The sequence below is a fragment of the Papaver somniferum genome, chromosome 7, assembly GCF_003573695.1.
Source record: "Papaver somniferum cultivar HN1 chromosome 7, ASM357369v1, whole genome shotgun sequence".
In the NCBI taxonomy this organism is placed as follows: domain Eukaryota; kingdom Viridiplantae; phylum Streptophyta; class Magnoliopsida; order Ranunculales; family Papaveraceae; genus Papaver; species Papaver somniferum.
The window spans coordinates 60,695,851-60,717,428 of NC_039364.1; the positions used below are offsets into that span (position 1 = coordinate 60,695,851).

A 21,578-nucleotide genomic window follows, 5' to 3' on the forward strand; every position below is an offset into this window, starting at 1 on the left:
TTAGAGCAAATTAGGGTCTCCAATGGGTAGGTTTCAACCCACTTTCCCCCCAAAACCGTTCATACACTCGTTCATTTGAACGAGTGATTGGGAGTGAAACACTAGACGGGAGACGGTCCCCGTCAAAAAAAATTGGAACTTTTTGAACAAGACGGGGGAAAGTCCCCCGTCTAAGCAGGTTTCTTACTTTTTTTGTTTTCTGACAGGAAAAGTCCCCCGTCCAAGTAGGATTTTTAGGTTTTTTTTATTTTGACGGGGGACACGGGGGAAAGTCCCCCGTCTAAGTAGGTTTCTTAGTTTGTTTGTTTTGACGGGGAAAGTCCCCCGTCTAAGTAGGGGTTTTAGATTGTTTCTTTTTAACGGGAAAAAGTCCCCCGTTTAGTGTTCCCTTTCATTTTTGCCCATAGTGGCTTCACTCGTTCATATGAACGAGTCCTTTTTCATATGAAAGAGTTATCTTTTTCGTATGCAATTTTACAAACTTAAATTGAGCAGCGTTTAGCAGCTACATAAATCAGCTAGACATCTTACCCTTGATGAGCAAAAGATAAATTTTGATAAAGTGACTATTCTTGTATATTCAGTTAGTCGCATTAAATTGCTAAAAAGAATATTGATTACTAGAAGAATCACAAAAATGTTTGTAAAATTGAAATTAGATTACACAGGTCAAAATGCTTACATCTTTTGTGCGCTACGATTTCGAGCAAAAATCTGTACAATTGCTAAAGAAATTATAAATTTTAACACTTCACCCTCCTGATAAAGAGTCCACCCTGGAAGAACAATATCCCAAGTACACAGTTGTGCGTTGTCACAGGCCTTCGGTCGCCAACATTCTTATTGAGGTTAACAAGACATAAAGATCCAATCAGTCATGCAAGTTAAACAAAAGAGCATAAGATTTAATAACATTTTGACACTCATTTTATACCATAACCTGATTTCAAATATTGAATGAAGCATGATTTGTACTTGTACCACTAATAATGAGAAATACATATCTAGTTATGCGCATGCAAGCAAGCTACAAAGAAAGGTTACCTGATACTGAAAAAAAATCGATCAACATATTCAAAACTTGTAGACAACTAGTTCCATGGTTGCGACAAAACGACAGTAGAGGTTGATGCACTCAGCCCTTGCTTTCCATGTATAGCTGCCTTTAATGTATTGTAATGCTCAGTAACTGAATTATACAGAGCCTGTGAAAAAGCTGCTTTGGCCTGCACAAAAGAGCTCATTTAGAAACCAATAGATGTAAAGTAAAGAGAATTCGGGTTTGTGCGCAAGTGCCTTTAGCACCAAATAATATCCCTAACATGCTATCTTATGGTTGCATCCTGATTAATGAAAGCAAGGAACAAAATTCTTAAGCGAACCCCAATAGATGTGGAGTAAAGAGAATTCGGGTTTGTGCTAATAGAAGTTCAAGTGCCTTTAGCACCAAATAATATCCCTAACATGCTATCTTATGGTTGCATCCAAATTTACTTGATTAATGAAAGCAAGAAACAAAATTCTTAAGCGAACCTCTTCAGGGTTTTCATGGTTTGCAGCAACCTGATTGAAGCTCATTTCTGGAGCCACAGATAATCCAACTCCGTGATAAGAAATCACTCTTTTTTCTCCGATTTCTTTTTCTACCTGGAGGAGAAGACGGAAAATTTAACAACCCCACGAAGTAACAGCAAACATACTATGCTAAATTGCCAACTTATTGATAAAATCATACCTGGAGAGGTGGTGGCATGATGTCATGGCACGTTAACGTCAAGGGATAGATATGCCCTGGAGGACCTGAATGATCCGCAAGTCTTCTTATATTGTCCACTGAAGAAGCATCAAAGGGTGCCTGACCAAATTATATGAGAACAAAATAGCCAACATGGATTTTCAGCAACGGGAGAAAAAAAAACGCGATGCTGATGTGCATAAATCAGAAACATGAAAATGTAATTTGCCTCATTAAACAAAAGGGATGCCATGATGAAATAATAAAAGCTGAATATAGTCGTGTTTTAATGTCAAACCCCCGACAACTAACATAATCATGTCTGACATTCATTCATTGCACCTTCTGCTGTAAATAATTAAATAAAATAATCTGATCATCTCCTAAGAACAAACAAGTGCAACAGAAATTCATAGACCTGAAGTGGGGATCAGAATTTAAATCCTGAATATCTAGAAAAACGATTGAATATGTTATGATTCTATTTACACGACAGGACAAGTTACAATGCTTTAAGATGTAATAACTGACGGTCAACATATTATGACATCAACTTCTCCGAAGTTAACAGAGATGGATTATGCAGAAACAAAATTTCTAATATAATTTCAAGTCAAAAATAACTTACTGGAAACCATTCTCCTGTGGAAGGATCTGGGCGGTCCCTACCACCACTAGGTGCAATCCATATTATCTGTGATCCACCCCTAGATTCAATAACATTAGATTAGAGAAACACATAATCAAGGGGGGTTAGTAACACGAGAAACTTAAAACATAAGAATAATAAACATAAATGCATGAAAATTTCCAAAATTTGAAGTTCAAATAACATGAACGTGAGAAATGTTAGGCAGAAAACAGGAAATGAACTAAGAAATTGAAAACCAATTCTGAAGACTTCTGCAAAACTGGAATGCTAGAAACTGCACCATGAACCAACACCAGTTAAGAGTAAGATGCTGTCATTTCCTTTTACAGGACTCCATTCTAGAGGGCAGAAGTCATTTCCATCTACCAAACATTTTATGTTTCTAATGTTTTGTTGCCATGGTAAACTATGGATTTTGATAGGAGTTAGGATGCATTTTGATAAAATGCTTTTAATGTTTTATTGCCATGGTAAACTATGGATGGTTGTGGTGGGGTATACTTTCAGCACTATTAAGGTTTCTAAATGTCTCAGTATATAATCTCCTTTAATCAACTTAGCAAAAAAATTCACAAGAATACCTTAAAAGCAAGGCCATCTCCTTCAGACTCCTTGTATTTGATCTCCTTTTCATGTCAGCAAGCTCGGGATTGTCGTTCATGTGTTTCTTTGAGTATACACATACCAGATTCCTAGGATAACACAATATTGAATACTAATTATTTGAAACAGTTGTACAGTGATACCACTGCTAAGATATGATTCTTTATTATTTTGGATTCAGATGGAAGTTCGCAAGTACCTTCCCATGCTGAACGGCCTGCAAAGAGGATCTGTAAGAACTCTGTCTCCAGCAACATATGTCTGGCATATAGAAGAAGAAATTGCTCAATCCAATTGGTCATGTATCATTTCATTAGACTGCTGTTAAGGTAACAAAGTAAATGGGAGGAATGCTCTACCAAGTTTTCAGAAATATAAGAGTTTGTTGTTTCGAGTAACAATGAAATGACTGCGGGATCTGCTTCGCTTTGGTGATTGGAGATCAATATGACATTGTGACCCTACATGCCATGGTGTGAAAGTATTTGTTAAATCAACAAGAGCCTCTCTAAGCACACAAAAAATATTCAAGCATATACTGACCACAATCTCTTTATTACAAGTTAGAAGCAGACTGGTCTGAACGTTTTGCAGACCAGTCGGGCCATTTAATTTAAGCTCAAGTATACTAAAATTCTTAACATTTTTAATTTCATCAAAAAGAAATTTATGTTACAACTTTACATTGGTGTTCAATTCTTGGGTTCTGAGGAAAAAGATATAAGGTTCTTTTAATCTTCTTCTGTTAACTATTGCTCGTCTTAGTTATCAGAATGCTTTTTTTTTAAGTGAAAACATGACTAACAAACTAAGAGTTTTAAGCTTATTGAAACTCAAAAGCTGGGTATGATTTAGAAAATGAAACTAAACTTGTTTGTCATACACTTGTACCTAATTACATTATGCTGCGTTAGACCTTAAACATGAAAGGGAATTTGATTATATAAATTCACAGACAGTAGCAAAATGAATAAAGAGATATATAACATCAATATATTATGTTTGAAATGTATTGACAAAATTCATTGCCTTCACAAGGACCCAAACTGAATAACACACATACGCTCTAATTAGTTCGGCACCTGATTAAGCTTATCTTCCATGTCCGCAAAAACAGAAAGGTTGCCAACATAAGACCTTCTGAAAGAGACAAGAATTATGTTAAAGAATCGCAGGAAAATACAAAGAACTTGATATAAATTGCTAACCTACTAAGTACTTCGATTCCCTTACTCAGAAATGGGTAAAATTATTGTCTCCTTGTAGAAAACTTCTATGTTAAGTGTAAATCCAATTTCTACTTTATATCTATCTCATACCCTTGCAGCTTATAGGTATTTCCCAAACCAAATCTACACGGCACTTGATAATAAGTCAGCTGTGCAGTCAGCATGAAAAAGCATGAAAGATGCAATATTGCTCTGAGAAACAGTACGTGTATTTCCATAGTTGTATATGTTCATCACAAACCCTTTCCCTACTGCAAAAGGTGCTAAACTTAAATGGTATTGTACAAAATGTTAGTACAATAAGAAGTCCTATGCAGTTGCATAGATCTTGGTAGGGCTAGCTGGTGTTTCATATCTGCCATAACTTCTACCGAGAGCAGTTGGGCAAGTTGATTAAAGGAGGTGCCAGCTGTGTACCAGCTTAGGAATTTCTTACCTTGATCAGCAGCGAACAACTATGGAAGATCAAAATGTGCCAAGTTAAATTCCTGGTCTCACAAAGGTGGACCACGATCGAAATTAAGGATTTAGTTGCTAGCCGAATATCAGGTATTCAGTTCTCATTGTAAATATCTAGCATTTGAATACGACATCAGGCTAGAGGTAACTTTAAATATCTAGCATTTGAATATAACATCAGACTTGAGCTAAGAAAGATATGGTTTGCCAAGATAGCTTAAGGTTAACAAAGTGGCCAAGCATTAAGTCAGAGGCTAAGTAATACGATGGGCAGATATAAATTTCTGCAACTGCCCACACATTCCAAAAGCCCAAACAACAAAATCACAAGGGATGAACCCACCTAAAATCAATCAGCGGACGAATATAATTTTGACCAAACAAGTAGTAGTCAAAAGGCTCTCTTATAGCTTTGTGATATGGTGAGAAGGCAAAAGGATCCTGAAAAGATATATTAGTTTGTTATATGATGGTGACATAAAGACATCCAATATTTATTTAACTCTTTTACAAAGAGATTATATATGCAACAGGAAAACAGACTAAGAATGATACAACATCACATATGAATTAATTTACCTCAACTTCCAACAGCATCCGGTCAAATGCAACTGACATATTCGACAATATAATTTCATGAGCGTTTGGATGTCCACTTTTAAGAACCTGACAAGTCAAATTAGCAATAAGGTTTGGCAAAAATTCCATGGACGAACAAAAAACTGAAACCATTTCCCAGAAAGTGAAACTATTTCTACAGAGAACTGCAACCTAATACCTTAAACAGGTTTAACATTTCATAATTTGTCTTGTGCAGTTTGTAATAGCTGGCTTAGCACTTCGCAGAAGTAAAGGGGAAGAGGCCTGAATCCCAACTCAGAAATTAGCCTATTTCAAGTAAAACTAAACGAAAGAATTAACCATTACCGCATCCCGATAATTCTTGTATAATTCCTCCAACCCTGCGGCAACATTTGAAGGCAATCGTCCAGCTTCTTGCTCTTTCCTAATCCCCGAGAGAAGTTCTGCATACTACAAGTCCATCTTAGGGCAAGGAATAGCTAAGTAATTAAAATACACTTATACTTCTGTTCTTCACAACTTTCTCCCAGAAACTAAATTGCACTCGAATATTACAGTAGAACATCAACTCGACAGTAATGGAACTAATTAATGAAATGAAACCATAAAACTGACCTTTTTCACTTCGAACATCAATGAAAGTAAGTGAATGGCCAACATTATCATTGTCATCAATTTCTGATGATGATTTCTTCAATCGGATAATATTTTGAACGTTTTTGATTGATTCTTTATCTTCAACTAATTCTGCCATTGCTTTAATCTTCACTACTGCCTTAGATGAAACCCTAGCTCTGAAACCTCTTAAAGATATCTTAGAAGATATCTCTAAATTTCCAAAATTCGAAACCCTAGAAGTAGAACTTCTTGATAGAGATGCTACAGAAATAGCAGAAGGTGTTGAAGTAGCTGACGATATCAACATTGTCTAAACCCTAGTTCTTGCTAATTAGCATCAAGAAAAACACTATGTCCCTAACCCTAACTTTTCTAGCTCTTATCAGTTTGAGATGAATAGTTGAATTGGTGTTTGTTCTGAGTATACGTAGATCGAGGAGTTTGTTGTTCGAGAAATAAGCTAGTATTTTATTATTTCCTTTTTATTAAAAAAGAAATGAGTCATAATTGTTTTTCTTTTTCGTGACAAGAAGAAAGAGATTCAGCCTTGGCCTAGCAGAGAGGATGAGATCGGGGAAGAAGAAGAATTGAATTGAGTGGAGTTCGTTATAGCTACTGAGCTACAATAAACTTAGACTTTAGACACGTGTGAGATTCAAGATTTACCCTCCAGTCGTGCTGACTGATGGCTAGATCCCGCATTGCATAGTTCCTCCCGAAGACTAATAGGGATTGGTTTTTAAGTTAGGCATGTTCCAGGATTGTATCACACGGGATAATCTGCGAGTCTAGTTCTCGGTGATGTTATTTGGTGGGAGGGAATAGATTTTTTTTTGTTTACTGGACGCCTTTTAGCTTAAGTTGTATGGTTAAAATTCGTTGCTAGATTAGCCAAAAAGTGTTGCAGTTTTTTTTTTTTGGAAAAAGTGTCGTTATAATAATTCTAGCATTGCTCGCCGTTAAACTAGCAGCGAGATACTAGCGCTGAATGGTTCAGCGCTACAAAAATTACCTTTTCGCTGAATGGTTCAGCGCAGGGAAGTATATTCCACATCTGCGCTAAATGGAAACGCGATGACTGGCATTGAGGGCTGAATGAAAACGGGCTGAATGAATTCCCATCCGTCACTTCTCACAATTCACACTCAATCTCTATCCTCACTAGACTAAACTAGACCCTCTCTCTCTCATATGGTCACTTATTATCTCACTAGGCTAACTTGATCCTCACTAGACCCTCACTTCTCACAGTTCCGTGTTTCAGTCATCATAGCAGCGTCTTTACGTACAACGCTCATTTCACTTCACTTCAATAATATTGCTGCTCAGCTCCTCTTCTGTTCTTATTACTCCCACATTCCCTAATTAGATGACCTATACCATAAATAAGTGGAGTGATGTATTAGTATTATTATAAGAAATATGTAAAATTTGATAGTCATATTTATATTCATTAAATAGGTGTTTTAAAATGCTTTCCGATGATACAAGGTTCACGAAAATCCGTTGTATAGTTTAAGAGATAAATCATTTTTAAATTTACTAGTAAATTTTAACTAGGTCATCTAATTAGGGACGGAGATAGTATTAAATTTATTTTATCCTGTGAGATTTTCAAGAAGAAGACATATAGTTGTTTTAGATAATGAAATCATGTGGTGATGTTTGGTTCAGCGCCAGAATTTTGCGCGTTATTGTCCAACGCTCAGCGTTGTTTTATTTTGCGACTAGTATGCTAGATTGAACTTCCATAGATTTAGGAGGTTGTCCTAATTGACATGGACTGTTAATCTAGTTACCAGATTAGCACACCATACGACTTAGCCTTATGGGTACATAAATGTCGGCAAATTGAATCCAATTTTCATATATGAATGAAAAATCATATACGAATGAAAAATCATCTAATCAGTACCCTATCGGATTTGGGTTGTATCAATGGGCTTAATTTTAATTTGTCATGTTAGTTAGGCTAAGTTCGTTTCAAGTTTGAAACCAAAAGAAACCTAAATACGTGAAGGGACACAACCTTTATGGTGGGTTTGGATGTTAATATGCAGCGGATACTCTGGTTGCTTTCTAGTACAAGTTAAATATAGTTTTCCTTTCCTCTAGTAAGATATGCGTGCTAGATTTTATAGTAACTTGAGAATTATTGTCGTTTCAAGTGACTGATCACGATAACTGCCCATGTAAACGATAAGTTGGAAATATATCATTCTCTCTGGCAATTGGTTTATCAACCATATCTGCTTTTGGGAACTTTTATATTGTTGTTGCATTAAGTAATCTCGTACCAGGTTGAGTACGCGGGACACAATTCTTATGACATTTAAGATTGTGCGACCAAGGTTAATTAGTGGGGGATCATACAACGGTCATACTTGTGCGGTTTATTTAATTAAACCATGACTAAGAAATTTTCTTTCTTCTGCTAAGCAATCTGTGTGCTTACAAAGTCACAAGAAAGTGACGATTCATGAATGGTTAATTCATGGAATTTTATGGGTCATTCTTTAAATTAAGGCATATTTTTGGAAACCAAAGCGATGTATAATTTAACCCCATTGAGATCTCGTAAATCCCCACTTAGTTCTAGTGCTCGATGATCAGGATTATTAATCAGGTTATTGGACTCTTAAACATGTCCTGGTTAACGAATCTTGGCTCTGTCCCTTCTTGGATTGTGGCGGTAGTTCAGTAATTTTTTACTCTTGTATACAGCACCACATGGCAGCAAGAATACAATCTTTTGTACTGGATTCCATCTTGGTAACTACTGATGTGACATTTGGTCAAATAATTACACAATTTGGAATTTGATAGTAAATACTATACCGTGGGTTTAGTAGTAATTAAAATTGCATGAGTACAAGAATTAGTCACTGACCATATCGTTTGGTTTCATACACTGACGAACGAAACCGAAAAACAACTCCAAACTTCGATCATACACCAATCAAAATGTCTCGGGCATGAGCCATACTTTGCTTAGATGGTTCGTGCATGGGCCTAGCTTGTCAGAGGGGCTAATTTACCATGTACCCAAGACACAGTACTAGAGTTAGCTGTATGGGGACTATAGAAACTTGCGCAATGTTTTAGGAAGTTATGTCTTCATTCCCTCCACATGTGCACCTCTTATGAGTAGTTTCCTGAACATGGGAAATAATAACTTAGAGACATCTTGTTTATGGAAGGGTGCATGACGGTTAGATGCACACGATTTAAATTGATGGTTAAATTCACCCCAACTGGCTGTTGAATAAGGCTTTGATTTTTCAAAATGGATGATGGAATTTGAAAGAGCGGATCTGATGTGTCCAAATAATTTGGCGGAAAGAGAGTATATTGTTTCAACCACGTCATCTAGAAGAAAACACATACCAAACATACGATCTCACATCTCGGCAATTCACCCTACAGTTGTTTGATGAAATCCTTACCACTTTCCCATTAACACCATTACCCTATAACAACCATCACCAGCCATCGTTAAGATAGAGCCTTCGCCATTACCATGCCCATCACCATCATCACTCCCATTTCAGTTATCATGATTATTTAGTTTTAGGGGTGGTTCTAGAGATAGTTGATTTTCATGATCAAGTGACAATTTTGATTAATTCAAAAAGGTTTAAATCACCTTGCAGCAAAACAAGTTTGATCATGATCAAATTATTCAGGGATCAAATTATTCAGTCATGTTTCATTATTCAAAAAGGTTTAAATCACAAAGTTCAATTGTGGTTAATTAAATTGGTATCCATTACTTAATTAATAAACAAACAGACAAGTAATCAACTCCAAATTCCATTTTTTCCCTTCTTATAGTATGTTCGTCGTATGATTCACGATTTAAAGGAAACTAAACGAACAAAATACTGTTACGAACGACGATTAATAATGGTCATGCGTATGATTTATAATCTTTAGTGGTGATAGTGGTAAAGGGAAAGATGCGTATGATGCATCTGATAGCGAATTTTTATTTTTCCTGTATGACGTGGTTAAAGTAGTATGAATATCTCTCTGCCAAGTCAGTTTGACACATCGGATCCGCTGTTATTCATCTGGTCATATAGCATTTTCGCCAACGATGAAGCATAGTGAAATGTACAAGTTTTAATCTGTGTCCGCTGTTATTGGACAGAGATTAACAAGATGCATTGATTACTAATCCTACGAGACGAATAGTATCGTTGTTCTTTGTACGAATGACTTTTACTAGGATGAGGACAAAGTAATCTTAGTGCATTTTGTGTGACAAATTCCATGTGTAAGCAAATGATGCTTGATATGACTTATAAATTTTAGTCTATTGGTTAACGTGGACGCTTACACAATAGGAATTTGACAATTGGAGTTAGCGGTGATTCTGTTATATTTGGTATAATGATCAAATATGAGGGTTAGGGATTGATATAATTTTAAAAGTTGTTGTAAAGTGGTAAGAAAAATGTCGTTCAGTCAGACTTATAAAGATATGATTTTCGACTTAATTTTGATTTCACGTAAAAAAAAATTTAAAAGATGATAACAATGTTACGAGAGATTGGGACTCAGGATTTCACCAATAAATTCATTCATGTGATTCATATATTTATTTTAGACAATTATAGCTCAAATAGAATATTGACACTGTTTCTTTGTCAAAGTAGATTTTTGAAAAGCAACGACTGTAGATCTAAAGCATGGGATATCAAAAGACTTAACCTAAGTATAACCCATCAATTGAAATCACAACCATTCAATAAAAACCATAAAACAATTAATAATCCATGCAAAAAGTCATGAAAGAATTAAATATAATTACCACACGCATGAAATATGGCTTCCTCCGTCATCCCAGTGTTGGGGTTTAGCTCCTCATATTATTCACGTGCTCAAAATAGTTGTTCATAGCTGAATAGGTGTTTTATTGGAGAAAAATAATATTACAGCGAAGATACTGTCACAGAACCCGTTGTTACAGAGGAAAGCGTAACAAGAATAATTGTTGTAGAACTGTTACAGATTTGAAAGAAAAGGTGACGATTTTTCTATCTTCTATCTTCTTCTTTCCAGCTGGTGTAGAACTCGTCTGCACAGTGGTGGAACTATGCCTAGACTAAGCCAGCCCTAGAAGCCCAAAAACCTTTTTTTTCACTACCTATTTTACTTGGGAATGATAAAAATAAGCCCAATCAATAGACTTAAGCCACCCCTACAAACCCAAAGCCACTCCCAAGTTAAATTTTCAGTTCCGCCACTGCGTCTGCAGCTCTGATTTCTTAGCACTGTCACCTCTCTAATCACCTATGCTCCGTACCCTAACTCCCCCAGACTCTCGACTGCTTTTCTGGAACTCAAGCCAACTATTGTATACACCCAGTCCGGTTTAATCTCGACGAGAATGTCTTTTTACTTCCACCAAAAGTCTCGGGCTTTCCTCCTTTATCTTCTTTACCTTCACGCGGAGTCTTGCTTAATCCAACGTCCCTGAACCTATCTCCGACAGAATAATTCTCACATAATATATTTCCTTCCATAAGACTCCACCCACTTTCCAAAAGTTCAGCCAAACACCCGATAACTTTTCTTCTCCCTGTCTCGGCATAACTTCCATTCTTTCCGATTCTAAAACCACTACCTACCCTGTTTTGATGTAACAGGGTAATATCAAATCATTCCCGTGAAAAAGTCCGACCATATCTCCTCCAAATCCGATCCAGGGAAAGTCACAGCTAAATATACTCTCCACCTCTGTTGCGTATAGACTCCGTGTAAATCTTGTTTTTTCTTCGAATATGTTGCACCTATAAGTCATGTTTGATCAGTACATGTCAATATCAGTCGATACCCATGGAAATCTCCTATTGAATCTCGTCCAAAATTCTCACAAAATCCCAAGAAAATTTCATTCTCATGTTTATCTAAAGTCGATGATTTAGCCAAATCCAGACGAATTAAACACTCATACCAACATTTTATACTTATATCACGTCTATCCCATGAAAATCAGCGATTGAATCTCTGTAAATCACGTCCAAAACTTCAACCCTAATCCTGCCAGTGAAAAGCACACTTTCCCGCCTTTTTTCTGAAATTCAAAATGAAGAGGATGAGTGCCCCTTATCCAGCGTTGGACTCCCTTTAGCAGTGAGGAGCCCCTTATCCAAATGAGGGGTGCCTTTAGTAGTTTTCTCCCAAAAGCACAAAAAACACTTTTCGAGCCAATTTCGTCGCAAAATCTTATTTCTCCAAAAACACCTATAAAAACATAAAATAATCAAATAACTACAAAATCGAGCACTAACAATACACATAATTGAGACCAAAATAGACACATAAATGCGTCTATGAAATACCCCCAAACTTATTATTTGCTAGTCCTCGAGCAAATCAAATCTAGAAGAATAAAATCCTAACTCACTGTCGCAGGCATCGTCGGTTGCATTTAGCGTATGCAACAAGCCTTTGAACCCCTAGGTGGCCCTAGTGGCCGAGTTATAGTCTCGGGGGGCTTACAAGAGATATACCCACAAAACCTTTACTCTAGACTCTAGCTATCTACGCAGAACCTTGGAAGGCACTAAAGAATCTCCTTGGTTGGCATACTTATTGACTACAGGAGGAAGTACCCTGATGCGAAATTCCAATTGTTGTACACGAGTTTGCCCTCAAGCATACTGTAGATGGGGCAAAACGATTTGCTGGTTTTTACGGAATTGAGGAGACGACCGTGCGGAGGAGACTCCTTGAACCGAGCGAAATTTTCAACCTCGCACAGATGCACTGCAAGAAGGGAGTGCTTTGAATTCGAGAGATCAATCTGTAGTACTCCGACCTAAACCAAGACAATGGTCATTCCAGAGTAAATTCGGTCACAAGAGAGAATGGTTTGATCTGTAGGAGGAAAGCTGAGAAATGTGGGGAATCAATGGTAATCAAAGATTATGGGTGTGTTATGTATTCTGAATAAGATAAGTTCTGAATGATTGAAATTGCTCAGTTGGGAGTAATTGCTCAATTGATGAGGTGTTGATCTCGTGTTGTCTGTGAGACGTGAGATTCTTGTATATTCAATCATGATCCCATGAAGTATGACAGTTGATGGAATCAAAGAGTGGGGAAATGGAAATCGTGTTTGAAACCAGTTTCTCATCGTGCGGAGACTTGGTCGATTTTCCATACACTACTTTGTTAACTCCTTCAACTGATTGCACGACTTGCTCACATTCCATCGTGTGTATGAACACACGTGTCGTAGACCGCCAGACCAAAACCCTAGTTAATATCCCTCATGTGACACGATTGACGTCTCGTGGTTAATTAGTCAGTTGTTGACTTCATGACTTTATGGGACGATGAGTCCATGTATTTGCTGAGTTGAACATTATTTTGCAAAAATGTTCTGAGATTCATGAATTGAACGTGTCCGTTGAGGCAGAGGTGTAATTCTCACGTTGAGGTGAGCAAGTATTGCTCATTCGATGAATTGTTGAATATCGATAGTTGAACCAATATTCGTTGATTTGAGCAAATATTGCTCATCTGAGCAAGTGTTGCTCGTCTGATGAATTATTGGTAGCGTGACCAAAATAAAACATTAATTAGAATATTGGTAGTTGAACCGAGCACAATACTGATCATGAGATCGTCGTAAAGTTATTAATGTTCGAGTCTGGAATTATGATTCTTGGACTCAGAAACCCTAATTTGATCAATTGATGACCAATTGATGGTTTATTTCAAAATCAACCATGGAACGAAGGAGGGAGCGGCTACATGGGATCATGGATCGACCATGTAGCGCCCATATGCTCATGTGAGCAAATACCAAGGTCTCTTGAAGAGTTGGTGACTTGTTGATGAAAGAATGATTAAATGTTGGTTCAATCATTTCTCATATAATGCTCGTCTGAGCCTTTAGGTGATAAAACTTAATTAATTATGAAGAGGTGAGGGACCGACCAAGTAGTCATGAAACCGGCCTTGGGTGGTCACGGGATCAACTGACGATCATTCTATGAAATTCCAAAATTATTTGGAAGAGTTTTGGACCTAATACGTGCAATTGCGCAAATTAGGTCAAATCGTGAAAATACGTGGGACCGGATTCTTGCAAGCCAAAGAGCCAACCTTGGTCGGTCAAGGTAACATGCTCACGTCGCCAGGGTGTCCGTGTCTCAATCCTGAGAATTTTGATATTTTTTGGCGTGCGTTTGAGCAACCATTTGAGAAAATATGACAAAATCAGGGTTTTGTTGAAACTGAGGAAACTTCATGAGATGATGGAAAATAATTATAAAATGAAGGAATAATGAGGCGTGGGGCCGCTGAAGTCAAGGCATGGTCGTCCGGCTAGTGACCACGATCCCAGGGTGCCTTTTTCTAATTTTATATTATTTTTCTTGATTTTATGAAAATATCATGAAATCAAGGAGTTTTGTTAAAATTAAGGAGTTTCCTTAAAGTGAAAGAGTTTACATTGGATCAAGGAATCAAATAATATTAAAAAATAATAAAATAAGGGTGTGTGGGACCGGCTGAGGCATGACTGGCCGGCTGGGAGCCGGTCCCGTGCGTTTTCCCTAATTTTATGTATTTTTTCCATGATTTGAAGGAATTTTCATAATTTTAGAGAAATACCATGAAATCAAGGAATTTCATGGGATCAAGGTAACCTGAAAAATAATAATAATAAAATAAAGGGACGTGTGAGACCGGCTAGGTCATGGACGGCCGGATTGGGCCGGTCCCACGGGTTTCCCTAATTTTATATTATATTTTTATGGATTTATGAAAATACCATGAGATTAAGGAGTTTTCATGAGATTAGGAAAATAATAAAATAATGAGGAACCATGAGGTGTGGGGCCGGCCGGGATCAAGGCATGGCCGGTTGGCCAATAATCACGGCCCCACAATGTTTTTTCCAATTTTATATTATTTCCTTGGTGTGAAGGAAACACCATGAAACTGAGGAGTTTCCTCAATACGAAGGATATTTGTTCAAATGAAAGGATTTTCATAAGATCAAGGAAAATAACAAAAAATATGATAAAATATAAAACTGGCGTGGGATTGGCCATGGCACGGCCGGACGGCCGGTGAGTCCAATCCCTCAGCACCTTGGTCAATATTTAATTATTTATTATTTTCCTTCCTATTTTCCATAGGTTCATCGTTTCGTCGTATTTTGAAATACTCGTTCGTGCGGTGATTGTTAATGCATCATCGTTGAGTACACTTGCACCTTTTGAGCCGGGGCTTACTCGGAGGTAGCTCAGACGCCCGTGCGCTGAATATTTATTACTAACCCATGGAATTCTGCTGGGAATAACCATAGATTGAAGTAACGAAATAATACGAAAATATTTGAATATTTTCGAAAATTCAATGGATGAATCCAAGAATTTAGGAATAATTAACTTATGGCTCTATACTAGCAGAGCAAGCTGTCTAGGAGCATTAATTATTCTGACATGAGCTTGCTGGAGCTTCACATCCTTTATATAGTCAGGGAAAACTTGTTGTTTGTATCCTGAAGACGTTATCGCTTTATACTAGTAGAGCAAGCTGTCTAGGAGCCGTCAATCTCGTGATTCTATATAGAAATAATTACTGAAATGTTCAGTGTTCATGAGATATGTCGTTATCCAGCCGAGAGACTACATATCTTCATGTACTTCGAGAGAAAGTATTCTCAGTCAGAGGATTCGATGAGAGACCCGTGTCTCAATACTCACATCTGATTGTTGGATCAAGAGTTCGTATAATTATGGGTTTACGATTTTAGACTTTGTCGAAAATCCACCATCTACACATACTAAAATTCATATATAAGTCACAGAGCTCTACTCGGATAGTTTCTGCACATCATAACCGGAGTCAACCAATCACATGGACAGATTAAGAAAATGGATGTAGAGAAAAACGTAGATGGTTTTGATGTTGACTAAGGTGAACGGTGTTTCCCATATCTGTCTGAAGGCCACTGCCAAAATAAACCTATCCTCATGGACTGAGATACTGGTCTGGACTAATATCAACACACTGACATATACAAGGGTACCAGTGGTCGACTTTATTAAATTTATTTCGGTTGGTCTAATGGTCTGATCTTTTCTTTTTTTTTTTTTTTTTTTTTTTTGCGGTATCTCAGTCACTCTATTTCACCCTAGCAGTGGTAACAACTTGAATCGTGAGCCTCACCTAATCACTTAGAGAAACATATTTTAAAAAGAAAATAAAATAAAAACATAAGTGAAAAGGATTCAACGAGATATGGCGAAACTACCATGTTTTTTTTTCTAACACCTGAGCTCTGTGCTTTTATGAATAGACTCTTTATATGTTTCCATCTAATCAGATTGGTTCCTCAACTCCTACAACCAAGATGCTTCCTGAAAAAGTGGGGGTCTAAAAACACCACCTAATATTTCGCTTAGCAATCTGTATGGACTAACTCCGAAATACTTTGCTAGAGAATCAACTACAAAGTCAGACTCAATCTAGATAAAAGTATCTCAAGGAGTTAATATCGCTCTCTTTATTTGATTTTTACTCAAGCTAAAAACAATAGCGAGTCTTTATCAAATACAAGGAATAGCTTGGACGGTACCAAAGACCAATGTCCAAGTGTTAATCAATGAAATCGACAACCACAAAGGTCGGATCTCCAATCGATTAACCTTTAACGCACAACCTGTATTATTTCAATTATAAAGATAAACAATATAATGCGGAAAATGAAATAACTCAGACACCACAAATTTTGTTAACGAGGAAACCGCAAATGCAGAAAAATCTCGAGACCTAGTCCAGATTGAATACACACTGTATTAAGCCGCTACAGACACTAGCCTACTCCAAGCTAACTTCGGACTGGACTATAGTTGAACCCCAATCAGTCTCCCACTAATTCAAGGTACAGTTGTACTCCTACGCCTCTGATCCCAGCAGGATACTGCGCACTTGATTCCCTTAGCTGATCTCACCCACAACCAAGAGTTGTTGCAACCCAAAATCGCAGACTTGATAATAAACAAATCTGTCTCATACAGAAAAGTCTATCAAAGGATAAATCTGTCTCCCACAGAAAAACCCTAGGTTTTTGTTCCGTCTTAAGATATGAAATCAAGGTGAACATGAACCAATTGATAGTCCGGTCTTATATTCCCGAAGAACAGCCTAGATTAATCAATCACCTCTCAACAGTCTTACTTGAATATACAAGAGGACGTCAAGGAATCACAAACAGTGAGACGAAGATGTTTGTGACTTCTTTATCTTGCCTATCGGAGAACTCTCACGATCTCAATCCAATCAAAGATTGTACTCGTACGATAGAAGATGCAAGATCAGATCACACAACTACGATAAAAGTAGTATCGGTCTGGCTTCACAATCCCAATGAAGTCTTTAAGTCGTTAACCTGGTTTTAGAGAAGAAAACCAAAGGTTAGAGGAGAATCGACTCTAGTGAGCGCACTAGTATCACACAGACGTGTGGGGATTAGTTTTTCCCAATGCTAGATGTCTCTTATATATAGTCTTCAAATCAGGGTTTTGCCTTAGTTACAAAGCAATCAATATTCACTGTTAGATGAAAACCTGATTTAGATTTAAGCTAATATTTCTCAACCGTTAGATCGAAAACTTAGCTTGTCACACACACTTGAGATATACGTTTACTGGGTTTTTGAAAACCGTGCCCAAACGTGTACGTGTATGTTGGTTCAACATAGTAACCCAAAAGGTCAACCATATGAGAATTTCATATTAACCTTGTTCTTCTTCACCATAACTAGTTCAATTGACTCAAATGAACTAGTAAGAGAGTTGTTCAATTGCTATGAGATCTTATGTAACTACGCAACACACAATTGAAACAAAGATGATTCGATTCGATTGAATCGGCTCATGAACTTTATAGCCACGGTTTGCATACTGCATTTCTTAGTAATTTAAGTTTCATGTTCAGAGCACATCTTTAGATCATAACCCACTCAAGTACGCAAACAAGTACACGGATTTAAGACAACCGGCAGAGTTTTCCAAACTCAGCAGAAAATCTCGGCAAGGAGAATTCCTCCAGTTCGCGGACTAAACACGCAAACGAGTTTTTGGAAAATCCCAGCAGAAATTCTCGGCAAGAGAACTTCCGTCAGTTCGCGGACTGAGTTCGCAAACTGAGTTTGCGGACTTGGCAAAGCCAATTCCTTCGGTTTCTCTCAATCAACAAAGTTCGCAAACTTCAGATTAAGGAATAAGACTTATGCACAAATGTGTTTCCACACAATGCTTATATCCATCATTCGTTATATAGACCTAAACTCTCATTCCAACCATTGAAACATTCTTAGAGGACGTTATATAGTTGTTACACTATTTCTCGTCAAAGCGATTTTCAAAGTGATTGAAACATTATGACTTTCGTCATTAGGTGAAGATAAACCCGATCAAAGCGAAACGCTTTACCAACACATGATTTCGACATATAGATAGGCGAGATATACTCGGTTCAAAATATCAAATGTGTATGATCCAGTCTATATAGCATACGACTTTTGTCTCATAAGAAGTAGGAGATAGAAGAGATAAACTTTTGAGTGATAGATAAGTTCAAGTCTCCACATACCTTTTTGTTGATGAAGTTCCACGGTTCCTTGAGTAGATATTCGTTGTTGTATGATGAATCTCCATGAAGTCCTTGAGCTCAAATACACTTTTCTATCCTAGTCCGAGACTTAGTTATGTAGACTAGAAATCAAGACTCATATTTTTGATCACTAACATTGACAAACATGCTTGAGATAGCAACTCATGCGAGGTCGACCGAGATATGCTCTAACAATCTCACCCTTTGTCAATTTTAGTGACAAAACTATTAATACATATGGAATACAAAAAAGATAAACTTTAGTGGGTCCTATTCCATATTCTAATCTTCAACGTTCCCTAAAATCTTCGTCCTTCCAAGTACTCCAATGATCCCAAAGGTTGTAAGTTTAGCATCACCGTTGTTGAAGATCCGTAGCTATAACAATGAGAGAAATCGAGATTCTCGATCATCATTATACAGTGACATAGTATTATTATGTAACATCAAAGTCCAATTGCATCACGACTTTAACAATAATACTACGGTGATATGTATCACTCCCCCTTAGTCAATATCCCATCTCACATGGAAACCACTCCCCCTTACACAATGATCCGAAAACCATATGTCTACGTAGTAGAACTACACATTAATTCCCCCCCTTTTTGTCAATAAAATTGGCAAAGGTACAAGAACGGGTTCCTAATGAAATTTCCGAGAAGAGACGTTTCATATACTAAAAGAAGAAATACATACCAACTTAATTTAGATGCAATCATAAAGCCGAAGCTAAATGCATTCATCAAGGAGTTTTAAGATACAAGATAACCCTTATAAAATTCCACAGCCGCACACCCCGCAAGATATTACCATTAAGCACAAGTTCAAAAGAACTCTCCCCCATTTGATGTCATTCCCGAGAGAACAACAAGAGCGACCTTAATTTCGAAAGAAAAGAAGGATTTTTAATTGGACACCAAAAACCATAGGAAAATGATTTTCTATATCCAAAACTCAATCAAATTGATCACAAGTAAACCCATGATTAATTTAATTGGAATACGCAACTAAATCAAACCACAAAAATGATTAATTTAATTGATTGTGCTCAATATAAGTAAACTTACGGAGCTCCGACTAAGGTAATCATACGAAGATGACTAACTTAATCGGCTAGCGTCATTTCATACGGAAAAGAGGGTATGAGCAGATAATTCTTGTGCCATTAATTTGTGTTGGTACTGTTACCAAGAGATTTGGTGTTTAGTTGAATACCATGGTATCTTTTAAGAGCAGTTCCGTTGTTGGATAGTTTTCCATAAATGACAGTTATACTATGACCAAAAGCGATCCGAGTATAATTGTTAATGATCTATTGTTCATGGGGAACATTGATAATCAATTATGTTTTACAACAGTAGAAATGGTTTACTTTTATGACTTAGAAAATGGTCGTGAACGAATAGAACGAGTCTCTTGAGAATTTGGTTTGGCATAACGGTCCGCGAGTTATAACCTCAGAGGTGTCACCATCCTTCCACAAAAAAACCAATCAAAACAAAAGTAACACAAAAACCCCATCAAAACAAAATTAACACAAAAATCCCAAATTTAAATGTTGGTTTCATCAAATTTTATTTTGGTTTCATCAAAAAAATTGATGAAACCAACATTTAAATTTGGGATTTTTGTATCAATTTTTAAAAATTTGGGTTTTTTGTATCAATTTTGTTTACGATGGATTTTTGATGGATCCCAATATTTGAGTGGGATTTTTGTACCACAAGTTTGGTCACCTTAGATTTTTATGACTAGTTTTGTTGGCATAAATTATATCCAAACATATACTATTGGATCGATTTATCCATTGCAAGTGGTCCAATTCATTTGATCCCGCTGTTGTTATTGGCTACGGTGGATCAATTATGGAATTATGAATTTGGCACCAATTTTGCTATATAGTATTTCTGGTGGATTCCTAAATTCGGTGCACCACAAAAATTGTGTGGGCACTTGTATTAGCAAGACTGTTTCGAGCAACTTAACATTCTACTGTTTGAAATGGTATATCTTGGTTCTCTTTGTGAGAGAAAAGATCTAAAAAATATGAACATGTAATGTACAAGGAGACGATGTGTGTAAGTGTAACCTCGTGAGATTTAAATCAGATGTATTATCCAGATTGTATGGTGTATAATTTACATACATATAATTAGTGAAAAGGAAAATGCTATATGTATGTGATACAGTGGTAATGTTGTAGTCCAAACATTGTAAAGGTAATTATGGAGTAGTTTCATATCAAGGAAAGCTAGCTTTGTCGGTACATAAGTAACTGAATAAGGAATGGACATCTTATTGGAAGAGTTACAAGAGATTGTGTTATATATATATGACATAAAAACTGTGATAAGCATGCATTAAGTTACGTACAACAAGTTGGAAAAATTTCTAGTGAATAGTTGTATGAGACCGCACATAACATGATAAACTAGAGATATAAAAGGATCATCAAGGGAAATGGGCCTAAAGCTTAAATTTAAAGAATCGTATTAAGGGAAACCCAACCTAGTTGACTGGAGATCCCAAGATCTAGGTTCAACGCGACAAAAAAAATTAAGAACGATTCACCTGAAGTACTGGGGAACATCAAATATAAATACGTTTCTACCCATTCCTATGATGAAACAGTGATGCATGTCGCGTAGTTAAGGATAAGAATTGCTTTTAATGATTTCTAAGATTTGGAAATCTTAAATAGGATATGGCAGGATACTCTTAATAGGAAATCACCTATATGAAGTGAGAAGTGTGGCCGCTTCCGTGAGAAATTTTGATAGGCTAGGTTCATCTAAAATCGCTTCATGAATACCGGGAATGTTCAGGGCCGAAACGAGCACAGCCATGAGAACCAGCTTGGTGAGGAAATAAATTGTGTGATAGTTGTTGTCTTGGTTTACACTAAATGACTGACAGTTCAAACCTTTTGGCACACTGACCCAGTAGTAAACCCGATAGTTATTCATTAAAGAAGGTTCAAGGAGAAAGCTACCTCCAAAACCAAAACCAGAGCCCTTCTCCAATAGCAAGTACCGGGTCGGGAGAAGAT

The 21,578-nt window shown here is 36.9% G+C and overlaps 1 protein-coding gene across 1 annotated transcript; it reads right to left on the reverse strand.

The window, feature by feature from the left end:
* Positions 1 to 579: 579 nt before the first annotated feature.
* On the reverse strand, positions 580 to 6,465 carry LOC113297444 (glycerol-3-phosphate acyltransferase, chloroplastic-like). Its single transcript, XM_026545915.1, has 13 exons — positions 5,876 to 6,465; positions 5,606 to 5,703; positions 5,258 to 5,344; positions 5,022 to 5,119; positions 4,073 to 4,130; positions 3,350 to 3,451; positions 3,190 to 3,251; positions 2,969 to 3,079; positions 2,364 to 2,442; positions 1,736 to 1,855; positions 1,534 to 1,647; positions 1,045 to 1,226; positions 580 to 839 (listed from the first exon to the last, which is right to left on the reverse strand). Exons 1-12 carry the CDS (start codon positions 6,183 to 6,185, stop codon positions 1,092 to 1,094), a joined length of 1,374 nt encoding a protein of 457 aa, XP_026401700.1. The 5' UTR covers positions 6,186 to 6,465; the 3' UTR covers positions 580 to 839; positions 1,045 to 1,091.
* Between the last annotated feature and the right edge of the window lie 15,113 nt (positions 6,466 to 21,578).

What these genes read in the sequence shown, in the direction of transcription:
- LOC113297444 (XM_026545915.1), bottom strand. Translation starts at nt 6,185, where the DNA reads ATGTTGATATCGTCAGCTACTTCAACACCTTCTGCTATTTCTGTAGCA. An exon ending in CGTCCGCTGATTGATTTTAG is followed by an intron (nt 4,131 to 5,021) that starts GTGGGTTCATCC and finishes TGTCTCTTTCAG; the next exon opens with AAGGTCTTATGTTGGCAACC. An exon ending in AGGCCGTTCAGCATGGGAAG is followed by an intron (nt 3,080 to 3,189) that starts GTACTTGCGAAC and finishes GTGTTATCCTAG; the next exon opens with GAATCTGGTATGTGTATACT.